Raw genomic sequence first — 17009 nt, 5'->3', positions numbered from 1 at the left:
GGTTTTTTTCTTTTGCATGGGCATAATAAAATTCTGCACTGAGTTTACGACAGAAAAGTTTGTGGCTACACGCTGTAGAAATATTAATTTTCAGCATTCAGATATGAGAGGAAAACTGGCGAGGTGCGATTTCAATCGGTTATGGCGAAAAATATCAGAAAATGGACGAGAATATTAGAATTGAATTCATGGTCATTGAATTCACGTAGGACTAGAATAATTATGAAATCAATGTAAACGGACTACAATTGTCGTTTTAAGTACCTGAAAAAGCTAACGAATATAAAAAATATGACCAAATCAATGTGAAAGTCCAAAAATGTTCGGCCATTTTGGATTTATGCAAATTAGGCATTTCCACCACTTGGATTTTTTTGGACTTTTAGTATGTCATTTTAGGGACCTTATTGAAATGCACCGTGGCGAAAAAAATTATGTTGCAATTTGTTTGAGGTTCACTCAAAAAATGAAGTATTTTGCCTGGACTATAACATCAACAATCAGATACAAAATGATGAATCTTAAGCTCTACACATGATTTGTAGATTAAAGATGCAAACAAGAAAACAGTATTCGCGAAAATAGCAGAGCTACAAGTGTCAGTTAACTTAAGAGAACAGCTTTTGAGAAGACGTTTTGAAAGTGTGTTTTGTCAAGCATTGGTAACTGAAGTTGACGGATCTGCCTGACGCTGGGCGGCATGTTGGATGTTGAAAATACTTGTTGACGAATTTTCCGGTTTTGATGTTTTGCGCCAAAACACCATCTTAAACGCCTCACGGTAGCGCGAGTTTGTGATGTTATACACGACAGGATTAATGGAGGAGTTAACATAAGACAACAAGCGGAAAACCCAAATCACAATGGCTTCCTGTTCTGCAGACAGGGGATAATAATCAAATATTTCTGAGATAGATATCACAATAAAGTAACACTCCAATGGCGAGAGAAGAAGAAAGAACAATCCTCCAGTCACTAGAACCATCCTGTCCACCGCGTTGCGCGCGTGTCGCGATTGGGCAGTGGAGTGCGTGAGCGCGCTCCGCATTGTCTTCTTGCGCCTGCGTATGGCGCGCAAGATGGCGACGTACAAGACGACGTCGATAACCAGGCTGACGAAGAATGGCAGAGTCTGTAGAGCGTACCGTACGTAGTAGAAAATCTTGGGAACGAACGAGGTATCACATGCTAGGATCTGTTGAGGGAACTCCGAGGTTTCAAACTCGGGCGGCACGATGCAGAGTAAGGTGTAGAATGCTGGAAGCAGGCAAGCCGCGAATACGATAGCTGTCAACCAAGAGAACAAGCTGACTTTTGCTCGGCGAGTTTTGGTTTGGAGGCGCACCCTAAGCGGCCAGCAGATTGCGATATAACGATCGAATGTCACCGCTGTGATGAAGAACAAGGAGGCGAAGTACGGGGTGTCCAATAAGCCCGGCCGGAGAATGCAGCCCGGTACGAACCCAATCGGCGACATATCCAACTGGATCGGAGTCGAGGAAACCAGCACGATCTTCTCCACCGCGGCAACTAGAAGAAAGATCGTGTCTGACACGGCCAGTTGTACCAGATAGCAACTAGTAGGAGACCGCATGAAGGGGACTTTGTAGACCACAAGGATGAAAGCAAGATTGGACAGGATACCGAAGACAGAGATGACCGGGATGATGTAAAACGTCATGATCTTATCGATGGGTTGATACAAGTAGAAAGATGCGTAATAAGGATCGTCAAGATAAAGGGTGTCATCCGGAGAGCAGTTTCCTGCGCTCATACTGAAGTCGAACGAAGAGGAAAACGAAATCGTGTCAGATGCATTCATTTTGCCAAAATTCAGATTGAAACCTTTGCTGCCGGAGACGGTTAATTGGAGTTGTCTGGTATAGTCACCTCTCCAATGAGGACCTTCCGAACTGTCCCAACAATACCAAGTTTCTCCGATTAGCTCCAACACTTTCCTGCAACTCTGCGACTGTGCATTCAGTCAGCTTCACGTCTGTTCAACTGGAGACAGCTCGTTGCCAGGCCGGCCTTATATATCGCTAGCCTCAATTCATTTGCAAATGAGAGCCGCATTTGGCAGCTTTTTATTGCATCGGTGTGTCTGATGAGGCCGTCCGTATAGAATACTTCCAGCATTCAATTTCAAAAAGCTCTCTATGGATCACAGGTGTCAAAAAAAGGCTAATTGGATTGTTGGGTTCCTATCGTGTGAATAATATATTTGCTTTATAGATCCCCAGCCTCTATATTTTTTTGCAAATGAGATCAGAATTTGGCAACTATCTGTGGTATTCGTGTGCCTGTGATGAGAAAACAAATCTCCATGGAGATCGCAGGTGTCAAATCACGTCAAATTGGACAGGAGCCTGTGAAAAATACTAAACAAATATTGTTGACGAGTTTGCGTCTAAGGTTTCATGGGACTCTTAACCCCCACAGGCCTTGGACTGCCGCATCAACGCAGCTTGTGAATATTATTGTCCATAAACAAAATGGATGCGGAACGCGCACAATCTGAGACAAACAAAGTTCAACGTACACAACTGCATAGGGGTGTCTAAGGAGCTAGGCTAACTCGCAAACGGCGACAGGCCAATTCAATTTGACTGAGATTACCAAGAAAGCCGGATTGTATTGTGTTCTTTATCTGCCACCTCGCATCTCACCTCTCCCCTGGCCGGATTAATCAGATCCCCGGGGCGAGTTGCAAGATGCGAGATGGCAGATAAAGAACATCATAGGACTGTTATTTCTATACAAGTACGATAGCAGATTTGAGGCGAACACGGTCCACAATTGAAAAAATGCTGTCTAGGCCTAATGATCCGAAACAATATATCCATACACAATTATTCAAATGTATACAATAAAAGTTTACTTTGGATTTGTGCCATTTTCTTAGACTTTTTAAGATTGACCAATGTATTTTTTTTTAAATAATACATTCATAACTATGCACGCATGCGCATAAATTAGGCCTCGCGGCAAGAAGCGAAAGCGGTGCAATGTAAATGTACAGGGGTCCAAATATTCGAGTCATATTCTCTCAATTTCTCCAACTTCTGTCGCTTTTTTTCCAGTTAGAAAACCACTTAAATCGCCATAGGCATGACTTTCTGGCCTAAGTGGTATTTTTTTCTTTGAGGCACAGAATAAAACAAATTGAAATTGCTTTCGTGTTTTGCGCACGAGGGTGAAGGAAATCAGCAGGGCTCCTTTCCGCACCAGTGGGAAAAATCAACCGTGTGCTTTGGGGTACCGTTCACCAAATTTCCGGGCCGGATTGCGGTGCTGAATTGCTCAGTCCTGGCCTTACCGTTGCCGAATCACAGGCTGATGATTCTTTCTACGGAGCAAGAGCAGTTTTGTTTAAAATTGAACTGCACTGTTTCAAGCACACATTCACACGAATAACCGGACAAATGTCATTATTCAACCATCCATATTAACATAAAGTCATTAAACGAATTTCCCAGCGCTTTCAATAAAGAAACGTTTTCCCAAATGTCACAGCAAAGAAAATTTCTGAGTGTTTCGCTTGAAATTAAATAGTTTAGTAATTTACGTCACTGTTATAGCGACTATTTGGCAACCATTCTTCCTTAAAATTAGCCTTATGCAAGGTATTGAGCAAATTCATTGAAAGGAAATATACAACATTTGCAAACATAACAAAAACAAAAATAAAAAAAATTATTACGAAATACTAAGTTATTTCGAAATACCAAATTATGAAATACCAAATTATTATGATTAATAGTCTCAAGGTTTCCGTACAATTATGTCACCTTGTGTACTGATAGTTTCAAGAAAATGTACATTTTTGTATCAATGTCTAACTATTATCGGCTGACCATCGTTGCAAAAATAACCTGACCTTTTTTTTAAATACTGCCCTTAATTCACCAAATTGTCCACATTTTTTTTGCAGTAGGTAACACATCCGAGAACGGGTGCAAGCCATATAGTCTGGTTCCCTGTCCTGACAATTCCCTAACGTGTACACATTGGTTCATTTAGGCTGAAGTAGGGTCAGGGAACCAGACACCAAGAACATAGTTGTTTTCTTGGATTTTCCAGCTACTATGAACACAAAACTTGAAACAGTTGAGTGTACAATAATTTGGTATGAAATACTAACCCCCAAATCTATTCATTTCTGAAAATTACAGCAAAAGCAAATCATTACATATTTTATAATCATCGCTAGTATACACATTATTTGACCGCCTTAGTATAACACAGTTTCGCAATAACATCAAGAATCATATACTTACATCTTGAATACGTTAGGCTGTACACGTTCAATATATTATATTTAAGGAAGGGAGTAAGTATGTGTTTGGACGGTTTTAAACAAATCCGTTTAAGACTGGCTTGGTGAATGGATGCTGATAATGGCCCGAGTCGAACGCGAGGTACATTATCGGCGGCAGGACCTTAAGCCGGTCTTAAAGTTAGAGTACATCATTTGTCATTTGTGCATTTTTTTGAGGCAACACAAACTAAAGAAGAGTGCTTAAAATCTAAAGAAGGGTGCTTTTCAACCAACCTGATGAAGTTTCAGCTCAGTGAGTGCTGTATATTCCAAGAAAACCGTATTCTAGGATCTCGATTTCAATTCAAAAGGTGCCGAGTCAGGTTTTGAAAGCTATAGTCCATCATTTGCAGCCATCCGAAAAAGTAACTGGCGTATTATTGTTGAAAAACATACTTGGTTGAAAGATAGTAAGTGGACTAAACTCCCTGTGAAATTAATCTTTCTGGCAAGCTATCATTTTAAAGTAATCAACGAAAGAAGGCCTTTCCAACGGTGCGTCATAAGACGCACATGCCTAACGTGTAGATGCCTAAGGTGTAGATTGTAGAACATTCAACCAATAAAAGGATAAAAGGAATCAGACTTCATAGGCGTCCGAATTTTACGTTACACCGGAAAAGGGCTTAAAACTAGCCAGCCGGTGTTATATCAACCAATTAAAGATCGGCAACGTAACGGGCTCCCGACCAATATGAATGGATAAACTAGTTATCTTAAATGAATTGCCAATAGTAGCATTTTGCCCCAATAAAAGCCGGGTCAAGTGTCAGTAAAATAAAGAGTACAGTCACATTTTGAGAAGATATTTTATAGGTGTGTTTCTAAAGCGTTGGAAACTGAAGTTGGCGAATTGTCATGTTGCTGAGCATGTTGGATGTTGACAACACTTGTTGATGAATTTCCTGGTTTTGATGTTTTGCGCCAAAACACCATCTTGAACGCCTCACGGTAGCGTGAGTTTGTGATGTTATACACGACAGGATTAATGGAGGAGTTAACATAAGACAACAAGCGGAAAACCCAAATCACAATGGCTTCCTGTTCTACTGATAAGGGGAGATAGTTCAATATTTCTGTGATAGTTATCACAATGAAGTAGAACTCCAGTGGCGACAGGAGTATAAAGAACAATCCTCCAGTCACTAGAACCATCCTGTCCACCGCGTTGCGCGCGTGTCGCGATTGGGCAGTGGAGTGCGTGAGCGCGCTCCGCATTGTCTTCTTGCGCCTGCGTATGGCGCGCAAGATGGCGACGTAGAACACGACGTTAATGGCAAGACTGATAAAGAAAGGCAGAGTCTTCATAGGGTACCGAACGTAGAAGACCCACTTGGGAATGAACTCGGAATCACAGACTAAGATCTGTTGAGGGAAGTCCGAGGTTTCAAACTCGGGCGGCACGATGCAGAGTAAGGTGTAGAATGCTGGAACCAGGCAAGCCGCGAATACAATAGCTGTCACCCAGAAGATCCCACTGAGTTTTGCTCGGCGAGTTTTGGTGTAGCGGCGCACCCTAAGCGGCCGGCAGATTGCGATGTACCGATCGAATGTCACCGCTGTGATGAAGAGCAAGGAGGCGAAGTACGCCATGTCCAACAAGCCATGCCGGAGAATGCAGCCCGGTACGAACCCAATCGACGACATATCCAACTGGATCGGAGTCGAGGAAATGAGCACGATCTTCTCCACCGCGGCAACTAGAAGAAAGATCGTGTCTGACACGGCCAGTTGTACCAGATAGCAACTAGTAGGAGACCGCATGAAGGGGACTTTGTAGACCACAAGGATGAAAGCAAGATTGGACAGGATACCGAAGACAGAGATGACCGGGATGATGTAAAACGTCATGATCTTATCGATGGGTTGATACAAGTAGAGAGATGCTTCGTAAGGATCGTCTAGATAGAGAGTGTGATCCGGAGAGCAGTTTCCTGCAGTCATACTGAAGTCGAACGAAGAGGACTTCGAAATGGTGTCCGATGTATTCATCTTCAATAAATTCAGATCGTTAACTCTGCTGTCGCAGACGTATGGAGCTGCCTGGGGTATGCTACTCTCCGATGAGAGCCTTCCAATTTCTCCAAACAGTACCACGTTTTTCCGGTTATTTCCGACACTTTCCTGTAAATCTGCGACTGAGATTGCAGTCAGCTTCAAGTCTGCTCAACTAGAGACAACTCGTCGCCAGGCTGGCCTTATATATCACCAGCCTCAATACATTTGCAACTGAGAGCCGAATTTAACAGCTCCTAGAGGATTTGTGTTCCTGGTGAGATTGCAAGCAGGACATTTTGCAGCATCCGGTTTCAAACAAACTCTATGGAGATCGCAGGTGTTGAAAACAAGTCGATTCGAACAGGAGAGTTCTTATTATGATATTATGATTAATATACTATACACAACGATTGCTGATGAGTTTGCGTCTAACGTTGCAACAGGTCGCGCCCCACGCACGCACTTCCATTTGAATGATAAGTTTACACAGAAAGCCGGCTGGTTATTTCTCAACATGCATGATAGCAGATGATCCCTGGTGCGAAGTCCTAATGGTACCTAATTGCTTTTCAGATAATAAACATTTACGGTGATGGGCATTTTGTACCAGGTGGAAATCATGTGGAAACGACCTTTATTTAGCTAGCTGTGCAGGTGAAATGGAACGGTTCCATACCAGCTGTGCGCCAAAAACAATGTTTTCAAAATTCTCAGATATTCAATTCAATACGGTTTAATTCAATTCAAGAAAACATTTATTTCCGCACCTATTAATCATCAATGCGAATACCATACATTCAGACATGTGTACGTGTCCAGGCATGGTCCTAAAAAGCTGAAGCTTGTGGTGGATGTGCCATCCCAACAAAGCAAGACAAAACTGAAAAGCACTGATGATAGGATTTAATAGTAATCTCAATAATTATATACATATAATCAGTTAAACATGAAGTAGATTCGAACAATGAACAACAAGTGACGCAGATAATGCAGATGTTTTTCAAGAGCAGATTTCACTCAAGATCAAAGAAGAACCACAAGAACATTACCACAAGACCATGGGCGTCGCCAGGATTTTTGCTAGAGGGGGCAAAGATTTTTTTGCCAAAAAATGCTTGTATTTCTCAACACATTCTCGATTTATCAGTTTTAGAGGGGGGCAGGGACATTTTGCCCCCCCCAACTCATTAAATTTACACCACTTTGTCTTCGCGCCTCTTTTTCTTTTTTTCTGTTCTTTTTTTTCTTCCTTTTTTTTTTTTTTTTTTTTTGCTTTTCCGGGGGGGGGGGGCAAGTGCCCCCCCCCTTTCCCCCCCCCCTTGCGACGCCCATGTACAAGACCTATCATTCAAAAACCAGCAATCATTTACAAGCTATTTTTAATAATAATTAATTCAAAATAAAGCAACTAAGTTCAACAAAGACTAACTGTTGCGGGGTTTGAACGTGCGACCTTCGGATTACCGCTCTAGAACGGTGTAAAGATGCTTCAGGTTCAATTGCTTTGTTCGATGAGCCATGGTACTACTTTGCGAAGTCATAAAGCGGATACCTAATTGCTTTTCAGATAATAAAAATGTAACGGCAATGGGTAATTTGTACCAAGTTAGATCGATAATTGGAAATATCCTTAGCTATAGCTGTGCACGAAACCGTGCAAGCTGGCGCCAAGAAATGTTTTAAATTCATAAAAACCCTCGGATATTCGATTCAATTCAATATAACTCAATTTAAGAAAACATTTATTTCCACACTATTAGTCATCAAGGTGAATGCCATGATTCATACAGGTATCTAGGCATCATCTTCAAAACGTGACTGGACTATGATCGCTTTTGCAGGCTGGTGTTTCCTACTCAAGTGAATAAATTGAATGTTATAATCAAAATTAAATTAGCAATACTGGAGCGCCCTCCCCACGAAGTATTGCGATTTACGTTGTGATGGCAAAGGCGAGAAGTGACGAAAGTGCAGCTTCCGTGCTCAACCGGCCATTTTTTTTTTATATAATATGTCCAGTTGCAACATTTTAAAAGTAACACACTCATAACCAAGCACGATCGGAAATATCTCGGAAGCTGCAGGCCAACGAATTCGTGTTCATGCATGAGTCACGTGATTGTGCCATGCAATTTCTGGAAGGAGTAGTGTTTGAGTTAAAACAAATCCGATTCTTGATCCCGGTGACCCCATGATGACCTCAGTTTGATCATGTGACATGTTGGGGCCGGGCTACTGATACTTTTGACAAAGTTTGGTTGAAATCGGTCAAAATATGTAGGAGCAATAGACAATGCCAACGTTTGTTACTAACTAACTAACTATACGGAAAGACACGATGATTTGTTGAGCTGCTAAAAATAATTATAGTCATTGCAACATTTTCCCTTCCAAAAGCATGTGCAATGTATTCACTGGTGAGCAAGGACAGCCCAAATGCTGTTTTTTAACTCATCAGGCAAAATGCAATACCAAAGATATAAAAGGATCGAGTTGATAATAGTTACCAATTAAGTTTAGCGAACATCTAGGCTATCTAGTATACGTCAAATTAAACAGACTGGGTTGTCTCTGTGCCACTCAACTTGGAAATGAGCCACATCTGTGTTGGGACTGCGCACGTGTTAAATATAGCGGGTCAAAGTCATTCGGGGTAAACATAAATCTTTGGTGCATGTGCGCCATCGAAAGTCTTTGTCCATCGAATTACAAAAAACCTGAAGAAGATCATTGCAAGGAATCGAAATACCAAACTGGGTCTGAAAATTGACAAGCCGCCAAAATAAACAGAGAAAGCACAGCAAACCCGCATTTTCTTAATCACAGCCAGGTCAAGTACTTCGGGAATTCAAACGATGCCGTGCAGGTGTCCTGGATTGATTGCCTCAGTTCTCTGAGGGGATATCGGAGTCGGCTCTGTCCATAAATATTAATATTTTCAAGTAACGCCTCAGATCCGAATCTCCCAGTGACTTCATGAACGAGTGAGGTTTGCCTGAATCGGAGCTCCTTACTTCGATTTGGACCAAATTACATGTCTTCGTTTGGCTGATTTTAGAAATATACAACAGTTCGTGCTCGTGGTAATAATACAGTTGTACGGTGACAAAATTTACCACGATACTGGTATTTCAAGGTTATATAATGTACTGGATCATAATATCACCGCACGTACACATGGAGCACCTTTATTTTGTGAAATTTACTGGTATACGTGAACAGTACTGAAAATCCCTAATACTTTTACTATTGAAGGTCGGTTTTGTTCTAATTATGAACGAGTTTATCCTTATGGCGGCAAACCTAAAAATTTCATGTTCTCCCAACAGAATACTTTCTCAAAATTGAGGATATCATCACAAATTTTACGGGACCTCTTACCATTAAGGTAATTTCGCTAATGCCACAAAATCCGGTATCCTAACGATGACAAAAAACGATTGATAGCTGCGATTAGGGGCACTCGATCTTGACTCGTTAGTGGCCCGTTTGATTGACCACAATCTATAGACCGTCTGGCTTCTGCCGCTTCCCCCTTCGCTGGGAACAGAAATCAGACTGGGTCGTTGGCTGGCTAATTTTTGAAAAGTAAAATGACTTCCGAGATTGCTTGACTCGCTAATTGCCGGCTTGATTTCAAACTGGCTGATGTGTAATTTATTTCTCTGTTTAATGATTGGTTAATGTTTGATTCTCCGAAATTGTTGTAAGCCTTGGACTCTTCCCAATAAAAGACAGCAATACTACCCGCATCGGGCACCAAAAGCAACAGACACTCTGTCGTCTTTGAAGTACTTGACCTGGGATCGAATTACCTCGACCCGTCACTCGATGCAAGGATATGAATAGTACGGCCAAATCCATAAAAAAACCTAATGGGTGTGTTCTAATGACGAAGAAAACTTGACATCAAGGAGGGAAATTGTCGTGATTGTACGGGTATAAATCGAGGCTACTACAGGTTAACGTGCGCAATGGACTAACAACTAGATCGGATGATCATGGTACGACCCCCGTCAGCGAATCTGTTATAAAAGCAAAGAACAGTCAATTTGTTCCAAAAAGACAGCTTCAACCCACACGTACAGTGAATGTCTTTGATATTACTTGCTGCAACCTCCATGCTGTAAAAGGTGGTCATTCCTGATTTCTTCCATAGGAGCTTTAAATTGTGTCGTGAGGTGGATTGTTTGTTGCTTGACACCGACTGGGCGAGCTGTTTGCTCCGCAGCCTCACTATGCGCAACCGACGTGATAGTAACCGATGTTTCCTTGCATTGTGTCTACTCGTTTTTTCCCTAGAATTTACTTCCACCGTTGGCCAAGTGGGTAAGTACTGGAAAGAAAATTAGACCCAGAATGAATGAATGTCAGGAGACATTATACATGTATATGCTGCCGCCACTCTAGCATCATCCCTCCCTTCTCACCCCCTTCCTGCCCCACCCAATCCATTTGATCTTCACCTGCTGCCACACTCCTTGGGGATAGCCCTGTTTAGTCCCGCTTGTGTGTTTCTCCTTCCACCCTTGCATGCTTGTGTGTCCCCTATGTTTGTTTCTTGTGCCACTGTCATTTGCCTCCGAAGCATGCAGGGGCAGATAGGGGAAATATTTGGGGTAGTGTCCACTTTGATGATAGAATGTCTTAAGAAAGATATTTGGCTATAGGGCCATCGGAGATTTGTCCTTTGACGAAACTATAGGTAGAATAACAAGCAATGAGGCCATTATGAAACATCTGAATATTGCTTGTTATTCCACCTATATTTTTTTTAAAGGGCAAATCTGTGATGGCTCTATAGCCAATTATCTTTCTCATAGCATACTTCGACTGTGTGCCAAATTCCATGCTGTTGTCATCAAATGAACAATCCGATCGTCTATCTGCTGTACAACTAGCAGGTGTTCTTATTAAAGCCCGAAATATCAGGCCATGTAATTTGGTTGTTGTTGATATGTATATTTCAGATCAATCTAGTCAGTGCACAGTTTGCACCAGTTTAACTGATTTTCTTTTTTGAAGCCGATACTGTTCGTCTGGTGGACGGAAATTCCTCATCTGAAGGCCGAGTGGAGGTCTATCACGATGGAGAGTGGGGCACGATATGCAGCGACTTCTGGACCGCTGCAAGTGCCAAGGTCGTCTGTCGTCAACTCGGCTACGGGTTCGTATTTTCCAAACTGGCCAACTTCGGTGAGGGGTCTGGGCCGATACTCCTGGACGATGTGTGGTGCGCTGACTTCCATGGAATGATTGAAGACTGCTATCATAATGGCTGGGGCAACCATGATTGCAACCACACCCAAGACGTCGGCGTGGTGTGCTCAGAACACTTCATTTATAATGGCAACACCGTGATAACAGGTAAAAACTAATCGGACACGCCATCATTTTGCAATTTAGAATCAGTTTCAACATATAATTGTTCTCTCGGTTTGGGCAAAATGTAACACAAGGCATTTTCAGGTTTAATTCCGAAACATTTTTTTTTTTATTACCAAGCCGTAACTGCAAAGATCCGATATCATCATCTAAACATAACAATATTAAGAGTACCTACACTGGGGAAATACAAGACTCTTTCCAATTTGCTGCATTTTTTTCTTCAGATGAACGGAGGTTTGAGCTGAATTTGACCGACTCCCGGTTCGAGGCCTCCGGCTTTTTGGTGGCGCGCTATAGTCCGGCCGAGGAGTGGGGCGCCATCTGCGGCGACCATTGGGACTACCGAGACGCTCAAGTGGCCTGTCGCCATCTTGGATTCGGACCGAACATCGACACCAAGGCCCGTCTGATCAATGAGAGCGACATACCCGAGACCACGATGTTCTCGGCGGTCGGTTGTCTGGGAGACGAAACTGAGCTGTGGCAGTGCGAGCTGGTATCCGGCGCTGGGGTTACCTGCGAGACGCTTCCTTACATCGAATGCGAAGCAGGTTCGTGGACGCCATCAAGTTTTGTTTCATAAGGAATTTGTTACATGTTCATTTTGCTGGTGTAAACGCATGATGCACCTCTATCAAGATACACATTTTTCTGTTTATTTATTATATTATTATTTTGTCAATATTCTGAATTTCAGAAACTGCAATGTTTGAGGATCCCATCAATTTGTGTGGCCAGATACACTACTGTGGTTTTGAATGCCATCAAGGCCCGCGTGACACACTGAGATACGAGGCCACAGAGACGTGCAAATGCGACAACGCATGCGTATACTTCGAAGACTGTTGCTATGACTACAAAACCAACTGCGACCCAACGCCCGATTCCGGTGGAGAGTTAATGAATGGAGTAGACATACGGTACTACGCATGCGTACAGACGCCGGGAATGGAAGTCGTAGAGAGATACGCCCACTTCGGTTTTGCGCTTGTGAGTTTCTGCCCCCAGCAATGGACCGGCCCCGATTTCTTGAAGCTTGAGTGCGAACAGATGCCCTTCCCCTTAGACGTCATCGCATCCCTCCCAGTCTTCGACAACGAGGGGGCTGTTTACAAGAACATCTTCTGTGCCCTTTGTCACGGCGTCGAGGCGAATGAGATACGCAAGTGGACCGCAAAACTCGAATACGAAGACTACACGATGCCGGGCTCGACTTACACCGATCCGCGATTAAATGTGACAATTATTGACGGCACACCAACAGGGAGGTACGTCGTTGAACCACCCGAGGATGGTTCAGGTGGTTTCCCCCGCACATGTCCGGTCTCCACAATAGGTTCCTGTCTCCAAGAATTCAGTAACTCGTCCCATGAGGCAGCCTGCAAGGAATACTTTGCACCGACGGTCGTGAACTCAGTCCGCTACAAGAATCCGCACTGCGCACTGTGCAACGGTCAGTTTGCGTATCCCACGGACACTTGTCTTTCCACCTGTTTGCCGCCGTTTTGCGTCCCTTTCGAGAACTGGGAGCCATGCTACATGTCTTGCACGAAGGGTCCCCCGCACATCTTGACGGTGGAGGCGCTGTTCGATTTCGGCTGGGGTGGCGGGGAGAAGTCCGCCTGCCGCAGTGGGGAGTTGTACGATCCTTTCCTGGATAGATGCCGTGGTGTGATCTGTGCTGCGGGCTTGGTGCTAGCAGACGATGGCCAATGCTTACCTCTGCTAGAAACCTTCTTCCCAATACCGCCACTTCTCCAATCCCCCGAGACACTTAACAGAGAATGTCATTCAATCATCAACGACAGTTTAAGCGGTAGCTCTGAAGTCGTTCACTGGCAATTGGTTCCACTTAACGATACCCAATCAAGCGATCTCTCCATAGAAAACCATACTCTTTTCATCTTAGGTAAGAGCTATGAAACTCTTGAACAAGATATCGGCGATTTCCTGAACACCTTCAAGAACTACAATACTGAACAAAGTTATTGCAACCTCCTCACAGTAACTGCGTACACTTTGAAAGGTGTGGAGTTGTTGTCATCAATTGACGTCTGCGCTAACTCTACCATGAACATGTGGGAAGTCTTCGATCCCTCGATTGAAAACGAAACACTCTATGACTTGAAAATCATTCGATCATTTCGCTTGAGTCAACAAAATTCCAGCTTCTCTAGAGAGGGATTACTGCCAACTGAGTGCACTGATATCATCCTGCTGAACTGCTCGAAGATGTTTGAACGATTAACAGCTGATGAGTATGTGTTCCAACCTGTATCGCGGTCGATACGTCATCTTCCGACGGGGCTTGCATTTGGTCCGGGTGAATTTGTCACTTTATCCGACCGTACAGCGATTATCTGTGGCCCTGTGGCCTGGTCAGACCCCAGCAAGTACGCTTTGGGCTTACTGTCCTTAATCCTCTACTGCTTGTCACTGTTGGCCCTGCTTGCTACTTTCGTGACCTACTGCGTATTCCTGACGCTGAGAAACATGGTGGGGCTCCAGACTATGAACCTCCTGGTGGCGCTCTTTGTTGCCATCCTCCTGATCGTTTTAGCGGGAAACCTGAGCGTGGAAGGGACATACTGTCAGGCAATGGCGTCGGTGATACATCTCTCGTGGTTAGCAGCGTTCTTCTGGATGGCGACGCTGTCTGTCAATGCCGCAAAGACTTTTGGGAGTAGGAACGTCCTCCCAAGGGGTTCACCACCAAGTTCTCGTCAACTGCTGACTACAATGACGCTCGTCTGGGGGACCGCCTTGCTGATAGTCGCTGTCGGCCTCGTTCTCAACTTTTGTGACTGTACCAGCCTTCCTGCCGTATACAGCGAGTCGCCGCCATGTTGGATCCCCAATGTCAAAGCACTACTCGTTGCCTTTGTTGCACCAGTGGCCGCCTCTCTGCTGATTAGTGTCAGCTCCTTTATTTTCGTCATCGTGAAGGTTCGGAAGATGAAGGGAGAGAGCAAGATGGTGCAGAAGAAGGGAAATCTGGAGGAAGTACTTGGGGAGTTGAAGATCTATGTCAAGGTAATATTAAAAAAAATACTTTGCCTACTTGGCGATGACATTGAAATATGTATTGGTCGTTAGTGTTAGTATTAAGAGCTTATGATTGCTAATTGTTAAATTTTCGCTCGGTTTATCCATAAGTAAAAAATTTCCTGTATTGCTTGTACCCTCATGTACTTGAAGACTTCAAATTAGCATTCAAACCGAGGCTCTGGGTGCAAAGTCATTATGGGTTCCGTGCGTGAACACGAGAGGGCGCTTATTTACCACTGTCGAGAGCCATGTGGACGGGACCAGACGGCAATGCGTTCGACTGTCACTCCCATGGGTATCCCCAAACTCTCCTTTTCTTGCCGGTGAGGGGGTACTTGTGCACGGAGCCCGTGACACTTTCGTACATTACTTTTCCATCCTCGTCCAAAGAAGTCAGGAATTCTCATGAAATAAACAGCATGTCTTTCTTTTACAGCTGGCACTACTGTTTGGTGTGTCCTGGCTGCTAGCGTTCGTGTCTGTGGCCGTGAACCACGTGATCTTGTCCTACACCAACGTCATCGTCAACTCGCTGCAGGGGGTCTTCATCTTCATGGCGTTCTGCCTCAACCAACGCGTGAGGGCGCTGTGGAGGGGTAGGATACTTGGTCGTGGTGACGCCGGCGGGTCAAAAGTGAGCACGAAAGTATCGTCCAGTAGTAAGGAAAAGCACGCAGTTACAGCAACTCATATCTCCACCGTATCGAATAAGAGCCCCGAAACCGAGGATATTAAAGAGGAAACTTATTTGTAGTGTAGCAAATAAAAGATAGAGAAAAATATTGAGTGTACTCCAGTCTTTGCTATTTTCCAACGGCGTAACTAGGGTCAAACCTGGGGTAGGAGGGGGTGCACATCAGTTAAAATCATGTTGACAGTGCAGTTATAATTGTTCTTCAATTCAGGATTTCTAATGGAGGGCAACCGTGTTGCACACATGCCCAGGCGGTAACTCGTCCCCCTCATTCCAGAGCAGGGGTTTGTCCACTAGTAGTAGGAGGATCGGAGTTCAAAACTGCGGTTTGATTTCCCTGATTTTTTTATTTTACTCTTGATGATTATGGTCAATACAATAAGGCCTGCGACATTGCACCATGTACATGATGTAATAAATACAACAACCCTGATATGAAAGCCAATAATATTCCCTTTTTTTAAAGACAGAAAAACTCCAATAATTATCATAATTGGGTCCTAAACATATCTATTAGCTGCCTATTATTATTTAGACATACAGTGCAGCACGGTCGACTGGTTGCTTACTTTAACCGATCGCACACATCTACCGTACCGATTGCGCTCAACAAATACTAGGCGGCTTGTTTGTGGTGTAAATCGAGGATTGGCTATTGTTCCTCATCGTCGGACTTTTGCAACAGCTCCCTTGGTGTTGCACACGTCTTCGTGACAAACTCAGTGAGGAGCAACGCATCTAATAATCGTAAAGAACCATTTAAACAATCGAAGGGATGCGTAGACGTGACACTGACTTTTATAAATTCTGTCGTTATACAAGGGTCAGTATTAGTATATGTGCATTATAAAATAGGAATTATTCTCTCATTGATTTTTCTATGAATGCTCCATATATAAAAATATTAACTGATGTGTAGAATATTCATTAAGCTAAATCACATGATTTTCTTACATTCAACCTAAAAAAACTGTATAGGTTTACGCTGATGTAGAAAAACTTACAAAGTATTACACGTAGCTTGTTATGTGAAAGTACAGGTGAATCACAATAAACGGTTCTTCGATTATCATTTCTTGAGTTTGAGAGTGGATCTTGATTTTTTTTTAGCAAGGGAAGGCATTGTGGGTGTGGTTGGGATCGAAAAAGGCTGTCTTGGTACAATGCTAAGTGAGGGCGCTCTTTGAATTGCAGATCAGATTAAAGCGAATACTATATTATTTATATATCGCTATCTAATTTATTATTCATGTAACAGATGTGTGGGGGCGCTCTGCAACTGTAACTAAAATCACTATCAATCACTGACGTCTTGAGCGCAGATTTAGGAAGTTATACAAGAGGGTGACCATGTTATAACTCGGTGAGTGGGCAGCGGCGTAGCCATGGTTCTCATCACTGATCTCTATATAAAGACTGGATAGCGGATATGCATACAACATTCACACAGTAGACTTTGCATATTGACCAATTCGCCCCCGGTCTCACGAAGATGGCCGCGTATAATGAACGTTCTACGCGTAAATACGCGCGCGTTGTATCAACAGTTGACGCGCATTT

The 17009-nt window shown here is 43.4% G+C and overlaps 3 protein-coding genes across 3 annotated transcripts; 1 reads left to right on the top strand and 2 right to left on the bottom strand.

Annotated features, from left to right (window-relative positions):
* Positions 1-652: 652 nt before the first annotated feature.
* Positions 653-1984, bottom strand: LOC119725162 (thyrotropin-releasing hormone receptor-like). The gene has a single exon (XM_038196522.1). It carries the CDS (start codon positions 1820-1822, stop codon positions 653-655), a length of 1170 nt encoding a protein of 389 aa, XP_038052450.1. The 5' UTR covers positions 1823-1984.
* Positions 1985-5131: 3147 nt separating this feature from the next.
* On the bottom strand, positions 5132-6265 carry LOC119725160 (thyrotropin-releasing hormone receptor-like). Its single transcript, XM_038196521.1, has one exon. It carries the CDS (start codon positions 6263-6265, stop codon positions 5132-5134), a length of 1134 nt encoding a protein of 377 aa, XP_038052449.1.
* Positions 6266-10204: 3939 nt separating this feature from the next.
* On the top strand, positions 10205-16500 carry LOC119724733. Its single transcript, XM_038195921.1, has 5 exons — positions 10205-10648; positions 11345-11686; positions 11932-12258; positions 12405-14740; positions 15192-16500. Exons 1-5 carry the CDS (start codon positions 10558-10560, stop codon positions 15507-15509), a joined length of 3414 nt encoding a protein of 1137 aa, XP_038051849.1. The 5' UTR covers positions 10205-10557; the 3' UTR covers positions 15510-16500.
* Positions 16501-17009: the final 509 nt, after the last annotated feature.

The sequence above is a fragment of the Patiria miniata genome, unplaced genomic scaffold (assembly GCF_015706575.1).
Source record: "Patiria miniata isolate m_02_andy unplaced genomic scaffold, ASM1570657v1 HiC_scaffold_18, whole genome shotgun sequence".
Lineage (NCBI taxonomy): Eukaryota > Metazoa > Echinodermata > Asteroidea > Valvatida > Asterinidae > Patiria > Patiria miniata.
Note: the sequence above shows the minus strand (reverse complement) of the source record. Positions and strands in the feature narration are given on the sequence as shown.